The sequence below is a fragment of the Ursus arctos genome, unplaced genomic scaffold (assembly GCF_023065955.2).
Source record: "Ursus arctos isolate Adak ecotype North America unplaced genomic scaffold, UrsArc2.0 scaffold_4, whole genome shotgun sequence".
NCBI classification, from domain to species: Eukaryota; Metazoa; Chordata; class Mammalia; order Carnivora; family Ursidae; genus Ursus; species Ursus arctos.
In genome coordinates, this window is record NW_026623056.1 from 6,684,928 (window position 1) to 6,706,038 (window position 21,111).

The window sequence follows — 21,111 nt, forward strand, 5'->3', positions numbered from 1 at the left end:
AATTTTAAAAATCAAGCAAGGTAAAAGTGCTGTCTAGAGGTATCTACTATATGATAATTTATTGGCTTTTAATTTCATGTTGGTGTTCCCAAGAGCAGTAATTTAATACATATAAATTCTTTGGTCAGTCAGATTCATGTGAAAAGGAAAAGAAAACAAACAAAAATATTTTAATTAGGAAAATGAAAAAATATAATTTTAAAATATTGATAAATATCTCAACTCGATATGATACATACATAACAGCGCCATTTAATCTTCAAAAAGAGAAGCGGGCAAAATGTTAATGAAAAATTAAAGGAAATTATGCTTAATGAAGGAGAAAATAGCCTAGTATTTTAATCACCTCTATAAAATAGGTTCAACTGTGTGTGAAAGAGAAAGTAAGAATAATGAGAGATAAAGCATTAGGTTTTTTTTTTCACATCTGTGACTATATCAAGCATCACAACTTTCATGTTAGTGTGCATTAGGGAAACATTTTTCTATTTTATACATATTACCATGAAATTACTTCTTTACTATGGATGGTTAGGATGCTGTATGGCCTTGTGAACTCCAGCTGTACAAAAAGAAAGGTGGTAGGATGAAATAGGGATTGTTTAGATAGAGCTCACTAAACTCTGAGCTCTATGAGGGCAAAGTCTGCATCAGCTTGTTTCTCAGTTGTATCCCCAGTGCTTAGCACAGCACCTGGTGTATAATAAGCACCTCATAAATATTTGTGAGATAAATAATAATAGTAATAGCTAGCATTTATTGAGTGCTTTCAGTGCACTATTCTAAACACTAATATTATTTTATACAGTCGTCACAAAAACTCACAAACTACTTCATAGCGTATCAGTGCAGGAATTTACAGCTTATAGGATATGATTTCAAAGGCACTGGGAACTAAAAGAAGTTTATAGTTTGTTCATTACAGGGAGAAAGTTAAGAACTTTCGGAATCATACAATTGCCTGAATTTTAGGTTTCTTTTCATTTACCGTTGTCCAAAATATGGAACTTCTTTTCCTGTCTGTGCTCTCTGGTCCTTAGCATCTCACACAGTTTACTTGGTCCCATATGCTTGCTACAATTTCAATAGCTCAGTCATCATGGGTTTAAAACCTCTCTTTGGCTTTCAGCAAGCTGACTATGATATGCAAGACCTTCTTTGTATTTATCCTAAGTTGGGTTTGCTGATCTTTTGGAAGTAGAAACTTTTTCTTCTGGCAAAAGCTGTCTATGTCTCTTGTCAAATTTGAGAAATTTTTGGCCATTGTTTCTTAACAAAGGAACTCCAATTATATATGATGTTTTCCCACAGGTTCCTGAAGCTCTCATTTTTTTTATCCAAAAGTTTTCTGTCTTGTTAATATTGAATAATTTCTATTAATCTCTTTCCTCTGACACCTACATTCTACTGTTTAGCCCACCCAGTTAATTTTGGATTTTAACCGTTAATTTCCCATTCCAGAAAATTTTGGAAATGGAAAACAGATTCCATTTTGTTCTTTTTAAAAGTATGTTTACTGAGGTATTACTTACATATAGTAAAATTCATGAGTTTTGACAAAGGTATACATTTGTGTAGCTATTACCACAATCAAGACATGAGTACTTCCACCATCCCAAAAAGTTCTCTTGTGCCATTCTGTAGTACGCCTATCTCCTCAACCTCAGCCTCTGTCAATCACCCACCTGTTTTTTGTCCTTATCTTTGTTTGTTTTAGAATGCCATATAAATGGAATCATACAACATTTATCTTTTTGTCTCTCGTTTATTTCACTTAACATAATGCTTCTGAGAGTCATGCTTTTTGTTGCACGGAAATTACCGAGTAGTATTCCACGTTTGGGATGTACCACTATCCGTTTATGCATTCACTAATGATATACATTTAAATTTTTTCCAGTTTTTGGGGCGCCTGGGTGGCTCAGTGGGTTAGGCTTCTGCCTTCGGCTCAGGTCATGATCCCAGGGTCCTGGATTGAGTTTTGCATCAGGCTCCCTGCTCAGCAGGGAGTCTGCTTCTCCCTCTTCCTCTGCCCCTCCTCCTTGCTTGTGCTTGCTCTCAAATAAATAAATAAAATCTTTAAAAAAAATTTTTTCCCAGTTTTTAGCAATCATGAATAAAATTTCCTCAAAGATTCTTTTTTTTTTTTAAGTTAAGATTTTATTTATTTATTTGACAGAGAGACAGCCAGTGAGAGAGGGAACACAAGCAGGGGGAGTGGGAGAGGAAGAAGCAGGCTCCCAGCGGAGGAGCCTGATGTGGGGCTCGATCCCATAACGCCAGGATCACGCCCTGAGCAGAAGGCAGATGCTTAACAACTGCGCCACCTAGGTGCCCCTCAAAGATTCTTATATATAGGAATGGGATTGCTGGATCTTATGCAATTGCATGTTTAACTTAAAAAAAAAGATTTATTTATTTATTTTAGAAAAAGAGAGAGGGAGCCTGAGCAGGGGGAGGGGCACAGGGAGAGGGAGAGAGAAACTCAAGCAGACTCCCCGCTGACTGTGGAGCCCAAAGCAGGGGCCAGACATGGGGCTGATCTCACCACTCACGAGACCACCACCTGAACCAAAATGAGTCAGCTGCTTAATCGGCTGAGCCACTCAGGTGCTCCTCTTCTATTTCAATTCAGGTTGACTTTTATATGTTTTATATATATGGGAGTTCATTGTGATGTTTCATTTGAAGAACTATTCCAAAAGCTTGAAAACTTAACTATAGAGAACAACTTGATGGTTACCACAGGAAAGAGGTGATGGGGATTACAGAGTTCATTCATCATGATGAACACCAGGTGATGTATGGAAGTGTTGAATCACTAAGCTGTACACCTGAAACTAGTATTACACTGTATGTTAACCAACTGGAATTTAAATGAAAACTTAAAAAAAAACGCATTGATAAATGACTAAATTGTCGCTATAGCATGTAGATAATATTTAGAAATTTTAAAATCTTTCCTCCTTTCTTCCTTTTCATTTTTCATTCCTCATTTCTTCTTTTGCTTATTCTTTATTTTAAAAAAAATTGAATACCTATTATGTGGCAGTTACTGACCTGGTTACTGGAAATATCTCAGGGAACAAAACAGGCAAAACTCTCTGCTTTCATGGAGCTCACATTCTAGTATGGAGAGACAGACAATAAACAGTGACATAAGTGCCAATAATAATGGCTATGAAATTAAAAAAGAGGAAGGCAAAGGGGACCAGAGGTGTTTGGGGAGGGGCTGCAGTTTTGGTTGGGGTAGCCACCTACGCTGATTGAGACAGTGCATTTGAGCAAGAATTGAAGGAGAAGAGGAAGAAAGTCATGCATTTAAGAGAGAAGAACATAAAAGCAGAGGAAACAGCCTGCGTTAGGAGCATACCTCCCATGTGTTCCTTACACGAAGAGCAGCAAAGAGGCCGGAGTGCCTAGAGGTAAGTAAAGCTGTGAAGGGGAGAGGAGCAGGTGATGATGTCAGTGAGGATTGTATTGGGGCCATAAACTCTATTGTGAGACCACTGGCTTTAGAATGGAAGAAATGGGAAGCCATTAAAGGCTTTTGAGCATAGTGACAAGATCTGACTTATGTTTTAACAGGAATGCTCCAGTGGCTTTACTGAGAATAGACAGTGGAGGTTTAAGGGTGAAACTGAGGAGATGAGCTAGTAGCTACTGCAGTAATTCAGGTAAGGGAAGATGGTAGCCTACAAAAGGGTAATGGAGGGGCTAAGAACTGGTCCACTTCTGGATGTATTCTGAAGGAGGAACTGACAAGATTTGGATTTGTAAAAGCAATATATCTGGGCATCCTTGGTCGCAAGCAATAGAAATCATTTCTATCTTGAAGGAAAAAAAATTATTTTTTTGCAGAATCAGTGTAAGGATCAACTTTGGGAAATGGGCAAGAGTTAGAGAGGAGTAGTAGGTAGGGGAAACACTAGCAAAGATTACTGGACTCAAAGACTCTGGTCTGCACACTGCTGTTGCTATTGGAATGCATATGATCCTTACTCCTTTCCATATCTTTAGCATGTACTAAACATTCAAAGTCCTATGAAGAGAGCATCTGACTGGCAGAGCTTTAATCATGGAAAGAATGTGGCCCCATTCTATCTGTGGTAACAGAGAAGCACTACCTCTCACTAAAACCATATTCCATGACGGATTTCTCAAAAGGGAAATTGGACTATTATTAGGAAGAAGGGCTAAATGCTGAACAGCCAGGAAAACAATTGCCCACTAAAACATGATGAAAAAACATTTGAAAATTACCAAAAAAAAAAAAAAAAAAAGGAGAGGGAGATATAACCCCAAATGTTATTGGCCAGATACGAACACTAAGAACATTTTTTTGTATTTCTTCATAGTTAATTTTTTTCTATACATCGGATTTATATGTAGTTGCATTGTGCATTTAAACATCATTTAAAATCTCACGTTTTAAATAATTTTCCAAATGAATTTCTGTTATTTTTTACATGTAATTTTTAAAAAGATTTTATTTATTTATTTATTTATTTATTTATTTATTTATTTATTTGAGAGAGAGAGAGCATGAGAGAGGCGAGAGTCAGAGGGAGAAGCAGACTCCCTGATAAGCAGGGAGCCTGACTCAGGACTTGATCCAGGGACTGCGGGATCATGACTTGAGCAGAAGGCAGACGCTTAACTAACTGAGGCATCCAGGTGCCCCTCTTACATGTAATATTTCCTTCATTATCAAACCCACAGTTAAACTGCTCATTGCAAATGGGCATACAATTGAGGCCAAATAGTCACCATTTTTGGATGACCTGGCTTCCATTTTTATTTCACCTGCATCAACAAGTCCATTTTTGCCATTCATTTGAATAGCAGCAACAAAAATACTGCTAAGTACAAAGTATTCAAATTGTTGTCATAGCAAATACTATTCTACAAAGATGAAGTCGCTGTCAAAACTAAACTGGCAGACAGTATTACTTTAGAATACCTCAGCTATTTACAAGTTAGTTGATAGTGTGGAAGAGGTAATTTATGAGTGTCAGTGTATAATGTATAAAAGTGTAGGTTGTAGGAAAACTGAATTTTTGATATGGATAATTGCCTATGTTCATAAACTATTAAGTCTTACCTGAAGCAGTTCAGTACCATTAGCATTAACTCTCTTCTACTCTTAGCTGGACTGGCTGTGGTACAAAAATCATTCAATTCTTGGGTAATGTACTTGAATGTAAGAAATGCAAATTATTTTATCCTTGATATAAATTTATTAATTTTGGAAAAATACCACTGAATTTTTCCTGAAAAACTGTCATAAATAATGGGTTAGATAAAGTTAAAATAAAAGAAATTTTTTTAGTATCTTTGGAAAAAGCATCACTGATATTATAATAAAAATAAGTTCATTCATTCGTTGAGTTACTTGTTATTTCAACAAATACTTAATTGAATGCCTTCTGTGTGCTAGGTACTGTGGTTAAATTGGTTTTGATAGCGTAGGTGGTTAGGAAAGACCTTCCCAAGAGTGGTAAAGTGAGCAAATGCTAAAGGATGAATGGAAGTTGCCTACTCTAGGTTAAAGGAATGAGGATCAGAGGGATTGGTAGAGAGAAGTGCAGGTGCAAAAAACCTTGAGAAGGAAAGCAGGTATAGAACTCAAAGAAAGTGAACATGGTATAAGATGAAGCTGTAAATATAGGTAGAGGTCAGACCATGCAGGCTTAGTAGGATTGTAGTGTTTTAAAGAGATGGTGCTACAATGAGTTTGTGTTTGTATAATGTCACTCTGAATGCAGGTGGGAGAATGGATTAGAAAGCAATGTGTATGCTTAGGTATCAATTACAATGTATTCATGAAGCACTTACTGTATGCCAGGAACTGTTACTAGGTGCTGAAGATACATAGGTGAACAAGACCAATAAGGCTCTTATGTAATTGAAAGTATCTCAAGGCTTTCAAAGGTAAAAAGAAAAAATATATATATATATGCTATATATATACTTATATATATAAGCATTATGAATAAAGATATAGATACTTTTATAAGTATGATGTAAAATATAAATATTAATATTTTAATATTAATATCAATATTTAAATAAAGACAGAATAGCTTAATGAAAATAAAACATTCGATCTTGATTTTGCCACTAACTAGTTATCTGACCTTGGCAAAGAAATATAACCTCTGTGGTGCTGGCCTTGGTAAAATTCTTCTTTTTTTTTTTTTTTTTTAAGATTTTATTTATTTATTCGACAGAGATAGAGCCAGCCAGCGAGAAAGGAAACACAAGCAGGGGGAGTGGGAGAGGAAGAAGCAGGCTCACAGTGGAGGAGCCTGATGTGGGGCTCGATCCCATAACGCCGGGATCACGCCCTGAGCCAAAGGCAGATGCCCTACTGCTGTGCCACCCAGGCATCCCTGGTAAAATTATTCTGTACGATAAAGAATGAGATAACGAGCTGAGATGTTTTTTCCACATCTAAAAATTTTTTTATCAAATTACACAACTTGAAATAATGGCCTCATCATATTTGGAAACCTCTTGCTCCATCAAGCAAATCTAATTCTCTTTGTCCAAATGAAACTTTAAGTGCTAAATCTGTATAGTCTGGGAAATCTATGATAAGTGATTTATAGCCTAATGATTCATATGAATAAAGCTACAATTCATATCCTAATTACTGGTTATTGAGGTATCTAAAATGGCTCCTTCTGGCTTCCAGTGATTGTAATTTCTAAAGCTTGCTTTACAGGCAGAGATGACAGCTCAAAAGATGCTGCATTATAACCTACTTGGAAATATGACATTTCCATTGGAAAATGTTATTGATTCCAAGAAAGGACAGAATTCCAAGGCTACTCATTAAAATTTTTGAAATAAATATCTTAAGTGATAAGTTCTTACAGGGACTGAATCTTTGTATCTTGTGTGGCATTATATATATAGGTATATATTTCAAAAATGCTTTGAGGAGGTAAGGATGGTGCTAGAAGGAGAAAAACAATTACAAGAAATCTGTGACATCACAATGTTAATATTTAATTATAGTAAAATATTCAATCCTATGATGAAGTATTTAAATCTACTATAAAATATAATTATTGGTTGATAACATTTCACATTTTAAAACTTTTCTTGTCACTCCACATGAAAGCATTTTATTTTTAAAAATTTTTTCAGGATTTTATTTATTTATTTGAGATAGAGAGCAAGCAAGTAAGCATGAGTGGGGTGGGGGCAAGGAGGGGGGAAGGCAGAGGGAGAGGGAGAAGCAGACTCCCTGCTGAGCAGGGAGCTTGAGGAGCCCAATGATGTAGGGCCAATCCTAGGACCCTGAGATCATGACTGGAACCCAAGGCAGATGCTTAACCAACTGAGCCACCCAGATGCCCCAACATTTCACATTTTTAAAATAAAATCTAGAAATTGTAATATATTTCATTACAGCTTTAGGTAATAAAATCAAAAGTCCACTACAACAGATATTGCCCATTTATTGCAACAGATTTAATAATTTTTCAGATATACTAGTTCTTATTAGGTTGAGTATGAGGTGGGGAACGATATCCCATAACTCAAAATTAATTTTCCTAACTCCCCATTCTCTGCTGCTCTGAAGAAGCGGAAAGAAGATGGAGATGAAGGGTGAGGGGATGGAGGAAAAAGAGGAAATATGAATAAGAGGGAATGAACTAGAAGAGGAACAAGGCTGTAGGGGTCAAGAAAGAGAGTCCAGAGTGTCACCCAATTTGGAGATGGAGGTGGGAAAGCTGATCATCCAAAGGAAGAATCTCAGTAGTTCTATCTTTCACATTTCATTTTCTCCATATCTAAAATTTTTATCCCCCATCTATAGAAATTGTTTTATTGCTTGGGGGAAAATACGTCATATACTACTAAGTACTAAAATTCAGTTATATTTCTTTAGTATTTTGTATTGAAACCTGTTTATTTGGTATCCTAGGAGTTGCGGATGACACATAAGAATTATTTAATGGTTTATTCTTTCAAGTTACTCCTTATTTTGATTTATCTGTCTGCCCCATACAAACAGAGGTTGACACATAAATTTAATAACTGTATTTCCAGTGAAGGGGCCTGGAGAAAGAGGCTAACATTTAACGTAAAGAATCTTAGCTAGGACCTGCCTTGGAAGGGGACAAAAGCCTGGCCAAGGGCAGCAGCAAGAGAGCCATGTCTTGAGACAAGTGGAGACAACTTGAACATAGCAGATTTCCTTAAAGGAGAAAAGGAAGAATAGATTTGGTATAGAAGTATATTAGAGGTATATTAGAAGTATATAGAGGTATATTCCCCCTCCGGTAGGGAAAGAAAGCAATGGAGGTCTTGGCTGTATCAAGCTTGGAGCTTGGTTGGAGAGGAGGGTAGTTTGTGGCTGGGGTAGGGTGGGGCAAAGGGAGGCATAAGTGCCACTGCTTCTGGGGTCAGGGGTGAGAAGGCAGGTAGAGAACCATCAGTCCCATCAGGCAATTATACAGGGCCCCTTAGTTGAGATAACAGTGGTAGTAAAAGTAGTAGTAATATTAACAGCTAACATTCTCTTGCATGTTTACCATATGCCAGAATATGTCTCTCTCTCTCTATATGTATATATATATGTCTATATGTGTATATATATATTTTTTTTAATTTTATTTTTTATTTTTTATTTTTTTAAAGTAGGCTCCATGCCCAATGTGGGGCTTTAACTCACAACCCTAAGATTTACGGACTGAGCCTGCCAGGCACCCATCTTTTTTTTTTTTTTTTTCAGGCACCCATCTTAATTAATCCTCATAACAAAACTATGAAGTACTATTAGACCATTTTATACAACGGCAAACTGAGGCATAGAGAGGTTAAGTAACTTGCTTGAGGTTACATGGATAGGAAATGTAAAAGGAGGTTGTTATATGGTTATGAAATGGAAGAAGATTGTATTGTCTGTTTATTTGTTAGTCAGATTGCCATACATCCCTTAAAAGAAATCAAGTATAGCTTTTTCTAGGCTAGCATACATTTTGTGCGGTGATACTGCATGGTCGTTAGATTTGGGTGCAAAGCCAGTTTAACGGAGCAGTGCACAGAGGAAATAGGCTGCTCTCTTCACTAGCTTAATATGTTTCACTGATGAGAATTTTTGGAATGCTGGGCACACCCTGGTTTCAGTATGCAAGCACATTCCAAAGTGAAATTTCAATGACTATTTTTCTTTTCTTTTGCCTTAACAATTATCACAGCATTAAAATGAAGGGTGACTGCAAATATTCTTCAGTTATAAACAGGGAAACCAATAATTACCAGACTGTGTCACTCATTTTTTGGATTACATTACACACTTTTCAGTCATTCTAAAGTGGCCTGACAAAATTAGGAAACCTTGTAAATTCTCACCTGTTTGACATGTTCGGAAGTGTTCTATTCCAAAGTACAAGTTTTCCTTCTCTTACTGGGATTTAAGATTTGGACAACGGATTTCCCTTTCTTCTCAGAGATTAGGTGGGAACTTGCAAAACCTATGGGGGCGGGGAAGTATTTTTAAGAGATAATGTTATAGAGTATTATATTTAGAAATTGAAGAAAATAAAAGATTGTTTTCACAATAGCTATAGTAATTACAGGACAAACGATAAATTCTTGGCTAGACTTTACAGGAAAGAAAAGATCTCACGGTGGCCGGAGGAGGAAGCAGGAAGCAATTAACTTTGGCTCCAGGATATTCTAGAATCTCCTGACATATTTTTACATTTGTTCAAATATAAACATATTTTTAAAAAGTCCGAGAAACACTAAAAATTTATTCTAATCACCGGTGAAATTCCCCAGATCAGAGCAGCACTTACACATATTAGAATTCAAATAAGCGGCTGCTAATTTGAAGTCCACCTGGAGAGCCCCGGAGTTTCCCTGTCCGTGGCCCTGCCACACCAGCACAACCACCAAAGTCAAAACCTCTGAAGCCAACTTTAAGTAACATTCCTAAAGCAGAAAGCACGCAGACAGGAAAATCTTTCAGCTCCGGGCAAACAGTGAAGAAAAATTCAATCGTGGGGGCACTGATTTAATTAAAGGATTTAGTGACTCTTAAAAAAAAAAAAAAGCTGGCGGAGCGGAGGAATCCACTCAAACTTGACTCAGGAAATGGGAAGTTCCTTGAGTAAACAAGCGGTAGCCACAGACACACCTGCCACTCCCTGAGAAGCCTGGAGGCTACCACTGCCACCTCCGGGTCACATCCGGGCACTTCTCTACAAACTCTTGCCGTTCCGACGTGCGAGCCGTTAGGTTTATTTGAAACACACGTAGAACCAATCAATCGGCGTCGGCGGGGAGGTGGGCGGAAAGCAGGGACCAATCACCGCCCCTCTGGAGACCGCAGCCTATGGGAAGGAGGTTGACATCACGCGCCAATCGGCATGGCTTTTAGAGAAAGAGGCTCACTTTTTGAATTGGTTGTGGCTGACACCCGCGAGGAATGGCGGTACGAGTAAGGGGAATCAGTGCTTGAACAGGTGGACTTCCGAGGCGTTTTTTGAGAGTGGTGAGGACTTTGTGGATGTGGGTAGGGGAGGTGGGAGTGGGCCAGCTTCCCCGGAGCAGTGGGCCCCTTCTGTTGTCCGACTGCCCCGCCCCGATGGCCGCGAATTCCGGAGCACCCCTGCTCAGGCTTCCTGGCTCTGGGAACTCCCCCACTGCACTCCCAACAGCTGGGCAGTGACGCGTAGTGGGATCCCGAAGTCCTCCAGGTTATTGGGCATCTTCATCCCTCACCTGGTGAGATATTTCTTCCGGAAGAATGTTTGGGTAAAGGGAGGGAGTTGGGAAGAGTGGTCTCGACAAGCCGCCTTGTCCCTGCGGTTCTGGCGGCCCACAGCTGCTGTCTTTGGGGGCTTATCTCAGAGTGCTTAGTGGTTTCGCTCTGGGATTTTTCTTGGTGTCTTCTCTGTACGAAGTTTACTTTTTAGTTTTTAAAAACGCCAGCCCATTCCGGCCTCCGCCTAACCACCGCCCCCACCCCCCCGCGTGCGCCTTCCTCCCGGGTACAGATTTGTTTGGCTTAGTGGTTAAAAGTGCAGCCTCTGGGATCAGCCCGGGTTTGAAAAGGTTTTACTGACTTGGGTGCTTACTTGACCTCTCTTTTCTAGGCTTCTTTATGAGATAGAGACAATAATAGTACCTGCCTCTTAGGATGGTTTCAAAGATTAAATAAATAAAAGTAAAAGACTTAGAACAATGTCTGCCACATATTAAGCGTTAAATCAATATTAACCATAATGTTTATAATGTTAACACTAATGTTATTATTGTCAGTAACACTACCATCATATCCAGTATTTAATTTAGCTCCTCTGAAAGATGATTGCCTAAAAAAATAAGTAAAAGGAAACCTAAAGTATTTGTGCAAGTGACAGATTTTCTCTTTGAGATGAAAAGAGGCATGTGTTAGTCCAAAGTTGCTTGAGTTTGTCCTTGGATGAGAAATAATCTGTATAGGTTTATGAACACTGATCCTGTTGTTACAAGCTTACAGAATACATGAATGTGAAAAAGTGATTAGTGTATTTCTGTTAGTAATCAGAGTGTTGGATGTTGTCATCAATTTTCCGTGCAACTCTTTTTTCCTAAAATTTGAAGCTATATCAGCAATAAACTGATCAGATACAGTATTATCAGAGACAATTTTAATTTTTAATTACCTATTTTGTTGGCCTTTAAACAGACATAGGAGAAAAATTTAAACTCATAAGATGTTTTTGATTATTAAAATCTCCCTCCTTCATTCCTTAAAGTATGTTAGTTCATCTCTTGCCTTTTTTTAAGGTTCTTTTAAGGGAACTTTGAATGATAGCCTTTGTAGAGCCTTTTCTTTTTCACTAGAAACCATCGAGTGTAGGAGACTTAACAACAACAACAACAAAAAATAAGGGCTGGATAGAATTTGTCATTGATTCTAAATAGAGACTTATTAACAACTGTTGGGGATGCCTGCGTGGCTCAGTCGGTTGGGCATCTGCCTTTCACTCAGGTTATGATCCCAGGGTCTTGGGAAGGATTCCCTCATCTGGCTCCTTGTTTTGCCGGGAGCCTGCTTCTCCCTCTGTCTGCAGCTCCCCCTGCTTGTACTCTCTCTCTGTGTGTCTTTCTGACAGAAAACAACTGTTGGGGCATTCCTTTGGAGAGCCTTAGAATAATGATTGATATGGATGTATGGTAAGACAATAAAAAATGTCCACATTATGAATATTATGAAAGTTAATAATTGTCACTCATTTTAAGATGTCATCTATTCAGTTTTCATCACAACTGGATTTGAGTTGTGCTATTATCTTTTTCTTGGATGTGGAAACTGAGTGCAGAGTTGAGACAGGAGGCTGGGTTGCCTGGCTTTGAAGTATGCGCCGAACAATTACGCTTAGGTCTTTGGATATTATTATCAGTGTGCTCATCTTCGCACTACTTAGTATCACCATCTAGAAATGATTCTGATGATACCTTAACTGTATGCTGTTTCTCCACAACATATAGTTTATTTAAACTATTACCTTGATAAAAAGCTGGTGGAAGATATTTGTATATTTTATTAATCTAAAAAAGAGGGTACAGTAAATCAGACATGTACCAGATAAAGATAGGGCCTTCTCCAATATTCTGGAAATTAACCTCAAGATAATAACTTACATTATAACCTCGATTTGAATTGATGAAAATTCATTTAACTTTTTCTTTATTCCCTGTTTGCCTAACTTTTCAACTCTTAAGTCCTGGAAGTCATTAAAAAAAAAAAAAAGGTTTCCTTTAATGTCCGGAATCATATTGGCACTAACCCATGTGTAATTGTCTTGTTAAATCTTTTAAAGGAGAGGTGAAAGTAAAGTAATAAGAAAATACAGATAAGAGAGCAGTCTACTTACATATGAGATATATAGAGACATCCACAGAGAAAGAGTCAAGAGCAGTGAGATGGGAGTTGAAAGGTGTGGTAGGTGGAGAATTGAGTACTATTAAATGTAAGTAGGTGTGTGGAGAATATCGTGATCTGTGTTCGAAAAATGCTGAGAAATGTGGCTAGAACATACAGTATATGTGGACTGAGGGAATTAAACAGGAGATGAGATTGAAGAATTAGGCTAGAACCAAACTGTAAACCTGATGGTGAATTTGGACTTGACCCTCTAGGGAAGAGTGCTCATAGAAGTTCTTAAGCAGGGAAGTGATATGGTTACATTTGTTTTTAGGGCCGTAACCCAGGAAACCATATGGAGAGTGACCTGAAGAAACTGATGATAAAGTTATTTGGAGCTCTTGTATTTGACTAAGTGGCCATTGTGGCATTGAGCATAGAGAAGTGGGGCCAGGTCTCAGCTGCTTTGGCAATAAATTAATAATCAGAGACAATCCTATGAGGTCCCAGAGTACTCGAGATAGGATTGATAGGAATTTGGGGGAAGGCAAATAAAGCAGAGGGAATAGTAAGGGTAGATCTAGTTTTTGACAGGGATTATTTGAGGGATGATGGTAGTATTGTAAGTGAAGATAGGGAGAACAATGTGTTGGTTGAGGGCAAAGGGGTAGAGGACAAGGCAGATAGAGTATTTATGACTACCTTCTGAATTTTCATTATATGTCAGGTAATGTTCTGAGTACTTTTCATACATTGTTATTTTTACTATATTCCTATGAGTTAAGTAATAGTATCTTTATTTTACAGAAGGGGAAACAGGCTCAGAGAAGTTGAATGACATTTCTTTGGTTCAGTATTAAGAAAAATGAGTAATGATACTTTTTATAAATTCTAGATATAAAAGTAGATCCTCTAATGCATGTTTTTGCCCAATGCTCATGTATTTTTATTCAAACTTTATTTTTTTCAGCCAACGTAGAAGATTACTAAGAATGGCTGACAATAGTGTATTAACATCTACTACTGGGAGGACAAGCTTGGCAGACTCCTCTATTTTTGATTCTAAAGTTACCGAAATTTCTAAGGAAAATGTATTTATTGGATCTGCTTCGTATGTTGAAGGTAAACCTGTTAATCAGCTTTAAAACACCACATCACTATTTTAATCCTAAACTGACTAGGAATTTAGGAAATTTAACTGTAATGCCGTTAAGCTAGAGTACAGTTATTCAGTAAATACTTTTTGACAGAATCTCTTTATACTTCATAGATTTTTTTAAGTTTTTATTTCAAGTCCAGTTAGGTAACATACAGTGTTGTATTAGTTTCAGGTGTACAATATAGTAATTCAACACTTATATACATCACCCTGTGCTCATCACCTATTTAATCACCCCTGCCCCGCAAGGGTAACCATCAGTTTGTTCTCTATAATTAAGAGTCTGTTTCTTGCTTTGTCTCTCTATTTTTTTCATTTTGCTTGTTTTGTTTCTTAAATTTCACATGAGTGAAATTATATGGTATTTGTCTTTCTTTGACTGACTTAGTTCTCTTAGCATTATACCCTCTAACACCATCCATGTTGTTGCAAATGGCAAGATTTCATTCTTTTTATGGCTGAGTAATATTTCACTATATATATACCATATCTTCTTTATCCATTCACCAATTGATGATGGATACTTGGCTTCCATAATTTGGCTATTGTAGATAATGCTGCTATAAACATAGGGGTGTGTGTATCCCTTGAATTAGTGTTCTTATATTCTTTGGGTAAATACCCAGGAGTGCAATTGCTGGATCATAAGGTAGCTCTATTTTTAACTTTTTAAGGAACCTCCATACTGTTTTCCACAGTGGCTGTACAGTTTCCACAGTTTGCATTCCCACCAACAGTGCCTGAGGGTTCCTTTTCTCTACATCCTCACCAACACCTGTTGTTTCTTGTGTTGTTGATTTTAGCCATTTATACTGTACAGATTTTTGATTATTGTTTGGATTAATGCTTCCCAGCTTTGAAGGAGAAAGCACCTTATTGTTTAATATTGCTTTTTCTGTATGTGAGGGCAATCTAGATGCAACACTGTTAGAATTTATCCATTTATGACTGGTTAGGTGAAAAGCCACTTCTTCCCTTAACCACTTTATAAATGGATCTGTCCTGAAGTTGCATGCACTGTTGCCGAGGATGGCTGTGCAAGAGAGTGAATGCTTTTTTTGGTTAGGAGGAGTGCTAATGTTTGTATGCTCTGTGGCAATTTGTTTTTTCTTTCTCTAAAGTGATAGATGTCCACATTTTAAAAAATAAACTGAAAATTAAGTCATTTTAATTTTAGAGAATGTTATGATACCTCAAAGATGGAAAAACATGCCAGATATAGCTAAAAGAGGGATTAGGAACTGTTGATTTTGATATTAGTACCTGATAAACATTTAAACATTTTTAATTTTGATAGAAGAAATGCCTCAAATTGAAACGAGAATGATACTGGTTCAGGAAGCTGGAAAACAAGAAGAACTTATAAAAGCTTTAAAGGTATGGAATTTTAGCTTTTTTTTTTTTTTTTTTAAGAAAGACTATTTTTCTTCCATCAGTGTTTAAATAATTTTATAGTTTTCTTAATCTTATACTTAAGTCTCTTTTCCACAGACTATTAAAATAATGGAAGTCCCTGTTATAAAGATAAGAGAAACTTGTCCTGGAAAGTCGGATGAAAAATTAATAAAAAGTGTTGTTAATATGGTAGGTCAAGCATTTCATTGCATGTGGCATGCTGCACTACTCTTGATTGTATCCTTAAATTCCACTTAATGGTGATTGGACCTAAATTAGGCACAAGGTATATTTTGTGCACTCTGAAGCTAGATGAATAGAATCTTTTATATTTATTTTTAAAATTTGGGTGTTTTTGAAACCCAAACTATGGTATATATTGTAAGTAATGAACTTTTTACATTGTAATTTGGCATTGTTAAATTTAAACAGCACACATATATTCACAAAGATCTGATGTTTTTCTTTAACCTCTAGCTTCTTTTTTTCCCATTAATTTTATGATTATTCCAATTCTTGCTTTATTTCCAAAATTATAAATCATGGGTGCCTGGGTGGCTCAGTTGGTTAAGTGTCTGACCCTTGGTTTCGCCTTGGGTCATATTCTCAGGGTGGTGGGATCCAGCCCTGGTTGGAGCTCCACACTTACTGTCGAGTCTGCTTAAGACTCCCTCCTCCTCTCTCCCCCCACCCCTGCTCACTTGCGTGCACACTCTCTCTCAAAATAAATAAAATCTTTAAAAAATATAAATCACAATAATTTGACAGTCATCAGGGAATTTGTCTCAGCATATGAAATATATCTGATTCTATATACCAGCTGTATTAGTTTGTCAGGGCTGCCATAACATAACGAGACTGGGTGGCTTAAACAACAGAAATGTGTTTTCTCAAGGTTCTGGAGACTAGAAGTCCCAAGATCAAGGTGTTGGCACGTTTGGTTTCTCTTCAGGTCTCTCTCCTTGGCTTGCAGATGGCCACCAGTTGTGTCTTCACGTGGCCCTTCTGGGCATGCACATCCCTGATAACTCTGTGTCTAAATTTCCTCTTCCCATAAGTACACCAATTAGATTGGATTAGGGCCCACCTATGTGACCTCATTTAACCTTAATTACCCCTTAAAAGGCTCTGTCTTCAAATACAGTCTCGTTTTGAGGTTACAGGGGTTAGGGCTTCAATGTGAATTTCGAGAATACACAATTCAGCCCATCACATCAGCCTAGCAAATAAAGCCCAAACTATTTACTCACCTATTTGGAATTTTCTTTTAAATGATTCTGTTCTTTTGGCATAGGAGTCATACAGCTACTTAAATATCTTCATTCTTTTTCACAGATGTACATGATGAAGTGTTAAACAGTTAAAGCCTTTTTATATCCTGCATTTGCCACATGACAACTACCTACATATTTCATATCTTTCCCTTACTTTCCTGAAATAAGAAAAGATTAAGTTAATCTAAACCCTTTTTGTAGATACTAAGTGCCACAGTATTTTTTCTATTTTGATTTCTATAAATCATTCTGAAGATTATTTGTGCAGGAAGAGCTGTTAAGTGTGGTATCATTTTCTTGGTGAGAATAAAAAGTAATAGTGGATATCTTTCTAATGCATCTTACTATCAAAATGTGTGTACTTAAAAAAATCATCATTTTAATTTTACATGTGTATTAGATGATTTATAATGACTAAGTCATGTCCAAAGTTATGCCTTTATAATATTAATATTCAAAATTTAATATCGATATAGATGGAGATATGTATATATAAAAATACAAATAGTAAAGAAATAAGACTGTTCACTAGTGTAATGCTTATTGTGTGATTTAAAATTTGCTACAAATATAAAGATAAAAGTGTTGATAGTGAATTGATTTTTAGGTGTTATTTAGAGTTATATGAATTCATTTTGTAATCTATAAATAATTTTTATTTCTAATAACCACCTGAAAAAAATCAAGGAAATTAAAGTGCCCTTTGTAAAGATGGAATCACTGGAAGAGTTGGAAAGTTTGGATTCTCCAGAATTTGAAAATGTATTCATAGTCATGGACTTCGAGGACTCTGTTTTTAATGAGTTACACAAGACTGATTATAGAATTATTGGACCACCAGTTATCTTAAACTGTGCCCAAAAAGGAGAGGTAAGAAAATACACATTTATTATGACTTTTAAGGTTAAATTTTTACTAATGAATTTTGTGAAAATTCATAAGCAGAAAAATCCTTGTTAATTGTTGGGAGTATGTAAGATTTAAAGTAGGGATTGTACTGGCTACTCTAATATAGTTTTTAAAATCTTTCTACTGTAACTCTTAGGAGTGAAAATGTAAGACTAATGACAGTTACATATTTGTGTGTATATAACACACGTATATAAATACCTGCAATGTCTTGGGAAGAAATAATTTTTTAAACTTGGGTTCCAGAAATGTATACACATATATAAACTTATTTTCTTCCACAGACTAAATACACATTTCCATTTTTATTTGTTACTGCATGGTTTAAAATTAAAGAAATTATTTTAGCTTTTTTTTTTTTTTTTTAATATTGGGTTGTAAATTTAAGTTTATTTGTTTATTTATTTTAAGTAATCTCTACACCCAATGTGGAGCTTGAACTCCCAACCCATAGGTCAGGAGTTGTGTGCTCTTCCAGCTGAGCCAGCCAGGCACCCCTGCTTTGTGTTTTTATTTTTATTTTTTTATTATTTTTTTTTTCTGAGAGCTCATAAATCTGTAACTATTGTGGCAGATTTTTTTTTTTTTAATGATTTTTTATTATATTATGTTAGTCACCATACAGTACATCCCCGGTTTCCGATGTAAGGCTCGATGATTCATTATTTGCGTATAACACCCAGTGCACCATGCAATACGTGCCCCCCTTACTACCCATCACCGGTCTATCCCATTCCCCCACCCCCCTCCCCTCTGAGGCCCTCAGTTTGTTTCTCATAGTCCATAGTCTCTCATGTTTCATTCCCCCTTCTGATTACTCCCCCTTTCTTTATCCCTTTCTTCCCCTACGGATCATCCTAGTTCTTATGTTCCATAGATGAGAGAAATCATATGATAGTTGTCTTTCTCTGCTTGACTTATTTCACTTAGCATTATCTCCTCCAGTGCCGTCCATGTTGTAGCAAATGTTGAGAACTCGTTCTTTCTGATAGCTGAGTAATATTCCATTGTATATATGGACCACAACTTCTTAATCCAGTCATCTGTTGAAGGGCATCTCGGCTCCTTCCACGATTTAGCTATTGGGGACATTGCTGCTATGAACATTGGGGTGCATATGGCCCTTCTCTTCACTACGTCTGTATCTTTGGGGTAAACACCCAGTAGTGCAATGGCTGGATCATAGGGTAGCTCAATTTTTAACTTTTTAAGGGACCTCCACACTGTTTTCCAGAGTGGCTATACCAACTTGAATTCCCACCAACAATGTAGGATCCCCTTTCTCCACATCCTCTCCAACAATTGTTGTTTCTTGTCTTGTCTATTTTTGCCATTCTAACTGGCGTAAGGTGGTATCTCAGTGTGGTTTTGATTTGAATTTCCCTGATGGCTAATGATTTTGAACATTTTTTAATGTGTCTGTTAGCCATTTGTATGTCTTCATTGGAAAAGTGTCTGTTCATATCTTCTGCCCATTTTTTGATTTGTTTATTTGTTTCTCGTGTATTGAGTTTGAGAAGTCCTTTGTAGATCTTGGATACAAGTCTTTTATCTGTAGTGTCATTTGCAAATATATTCTCCCATTCCGTGGGCTGCCTCTTAGTTTTTCTGACTATTTCCTTGGCTGTGCAGAAACTTTTAATCTTGATGAAGTCCCATAAATTCATTTTATCTTTTGTTTCTCTTGCCTTTGGGGATGTGTCATGAAAAAGGTTGCTTTGGCCGATGTCGTAGAGGTTGCTGCCTATGTTCTCCTCTAGAATTTTGATGGATTCCTGCCTCACATCGAGGTCTTTCATCCATTTGGAGTTTATTTTTGTGTATGGTGTGAGATAGTGGTCAAGTTTCATTCTTTTGCCTGTAGCTGTCCAATTTTCCCAGCACCATTTATTGAAGAGACTGTCTTTTTCCCACCAGATGTTTTTTCTTGCTTTATCAAATATTAGTTGCCCAAAGAGCCGAGGGTCCATTTCTGGGTTCTCTATTCTGTTCCATTGGTCTATGTGTCTGTTTTTGTGCCAGTACCATGCTGTCTTTTTGATCACAGCTTTGTAGTACAGCTCGAAATCCGGCATTGTGATGCCCCCAGCTTTGTTTTTCCTTGTTCAACAGTTCCTTGGAGATTTGGGGCCTTTTCTGTTTCCATACAAATTTAAGGACTGTTTGTTCCAGTTCCTTGAAAATGTCCTCGGTATTTTGATCGGGATAGCATTGAAAGTGTAGATTGCTCTGGGTAGCATGGACATTTTAACTATGTTAATTCTTCCAATTCATGAGCATGGAATATCTTTCCATCTTTTTATGTCTTCCTCAATGTCTTTCAAGAGTGATTTATAGTTTCTAGAATATAGACCCTTTACGTCTCTGGTTAAGTTAATTCCAAGGTAACGTATGGTTTTTGGTGCTATTGTAAATGGGATGGATTCCCTAATTTCTCTTTCTTCGGTCTCGTTATTCGTGTATAGAAATGCAACTGATTTCTGAGCATTGATTTTGTATCCTGCCACATTACTGAATTGCTGTATAACTTCTGATAGTTTGGGAGTGGCTTCTTTTGGGTTTTCCATATAGAGTATCATGTCATCTGCGAAGAGAGACATTTTGACTTCTTCTTTGCCGATTTGGATACCTTTGATCCCTTTTTGTCGTCTGATTGCTGTTGCAAGGACTTCTAGTACTATGTTGAATAATAGTGGTGAGAGTGGGCATCCTTGTCATGTTCCTGATCTTAAGGGAAAGGCTTCCAGCTTTTCCCCATTGAGAATAATATTTGCAGTAGGCTTTTCATAGATGGCTTTTATGAGATTGAGAAATGTACCCTCTATTCCTACACTCTGAAGGGTTTTAATCAGGAAAGGATGCTGTATTTTGTCAAATGCTTTTTCGGCATCAATTGAGAGGATCATATGGTTCCTGAGTCTTTTCTTGTTGATATGATGTATCACGCTGATTGATTTGTGAAGCAACCTGCATCCCAGGTATGAATCCCACTTGATCATGATGGATAATCCTTTTAATGTACTGTTGGATTCTATTAGCAAGTATCTTGTTGAGGATTTTGGCGTCCATATTCATTAGGGAAATCCTTCTGTAATTCTCCTTTTTGAGGGGGTCTTTGCCTGGTTTGGGGATCAAGGTAATATTGGCCTCATAGAATGAGTTCGGTAGCTTTCCTTCTGTTTCTATTTTTTGAAATAGCTTTAGGAGAATAGGTATTATTTCTTCTTTGAATGTTTGGTAGAATTCCCCAGGAAAACCGTCCGGGCCTGGAGTTTTGTTATTTGGAAGGTTGTTTATCACTCACTCAGTTTCTTCATAATTAATTGGCCTGTTTAAGAAATCAATTTCTTCCTGTTTCAATCTTGGTAGTTTATAGGTTTCCAGGAAGGATTCCATCTCTTCCAGATTGCTTAGTTTATTGGCATATAGCTGTTGATAAAAATTTCTAATAGTCCTTCCAATTTCAATGGTGTTCGTCATGACCTCTCCTTTTT

The 21,111-nt window shown here is 37.0% G+C and overlaps 1 protein-coding gene and 1 long non-coding RNA gene across 7 annotated transcripts in view; one reads left to right on the forward strand and one right to left on the reverse strand.

Annotated features, from left to right (window-relative positions):
• Positions 1-1,557: 1,557 nt before the first annotated feature.
• On the reverse strand, positions 1,558-10,247 carry LOC123001167 (uncharacterized). The gene is made up of 3 exons (XR_006409785.3): positions 10,163-10,247; positions 9,373-9,494; positions 1,558-3,126 (listed from the first exon to the last, which is right to left on the reverse strand). It is a non-coding gene; the product is annotated as an uncharacterized LOC123001167 (long non-coding RNA).
• A 132-nt stretch (positions 10,248-10,379) lies between these two features.
• Positions 10,380-21,111, forward strand: part of ECT2 (epithelial cell transforming 2) — a 70,652-nt gene continuing 59,920 nt past the window's right edge. For 2 of the 6 annotated variants that reach the window (XM_048214995.2, XM_057306606.1), the window contains exons 1-5: positions 10,381-10,519; positions 13,851-14,002; positions 15,337-15,416; positions 15,531-15,623; positions 17,396-17,578. In XM_048214995.2, coding sequence (XP_048070952.1) covers positions 13,873-14,002; positions 15,337-15,416; positions 15,531-15,623; positions 17,396-17,578 — 486 coding nt within the window. In that variant the 5' untranslated portion in view covers positions 10,381-10,519; positions 13,851-13,872. The other 4 variants (XM_057306605.1, XM_057306604.1, XM_057306608.1 and 1 more) reach the window with 4 other exon arrangements.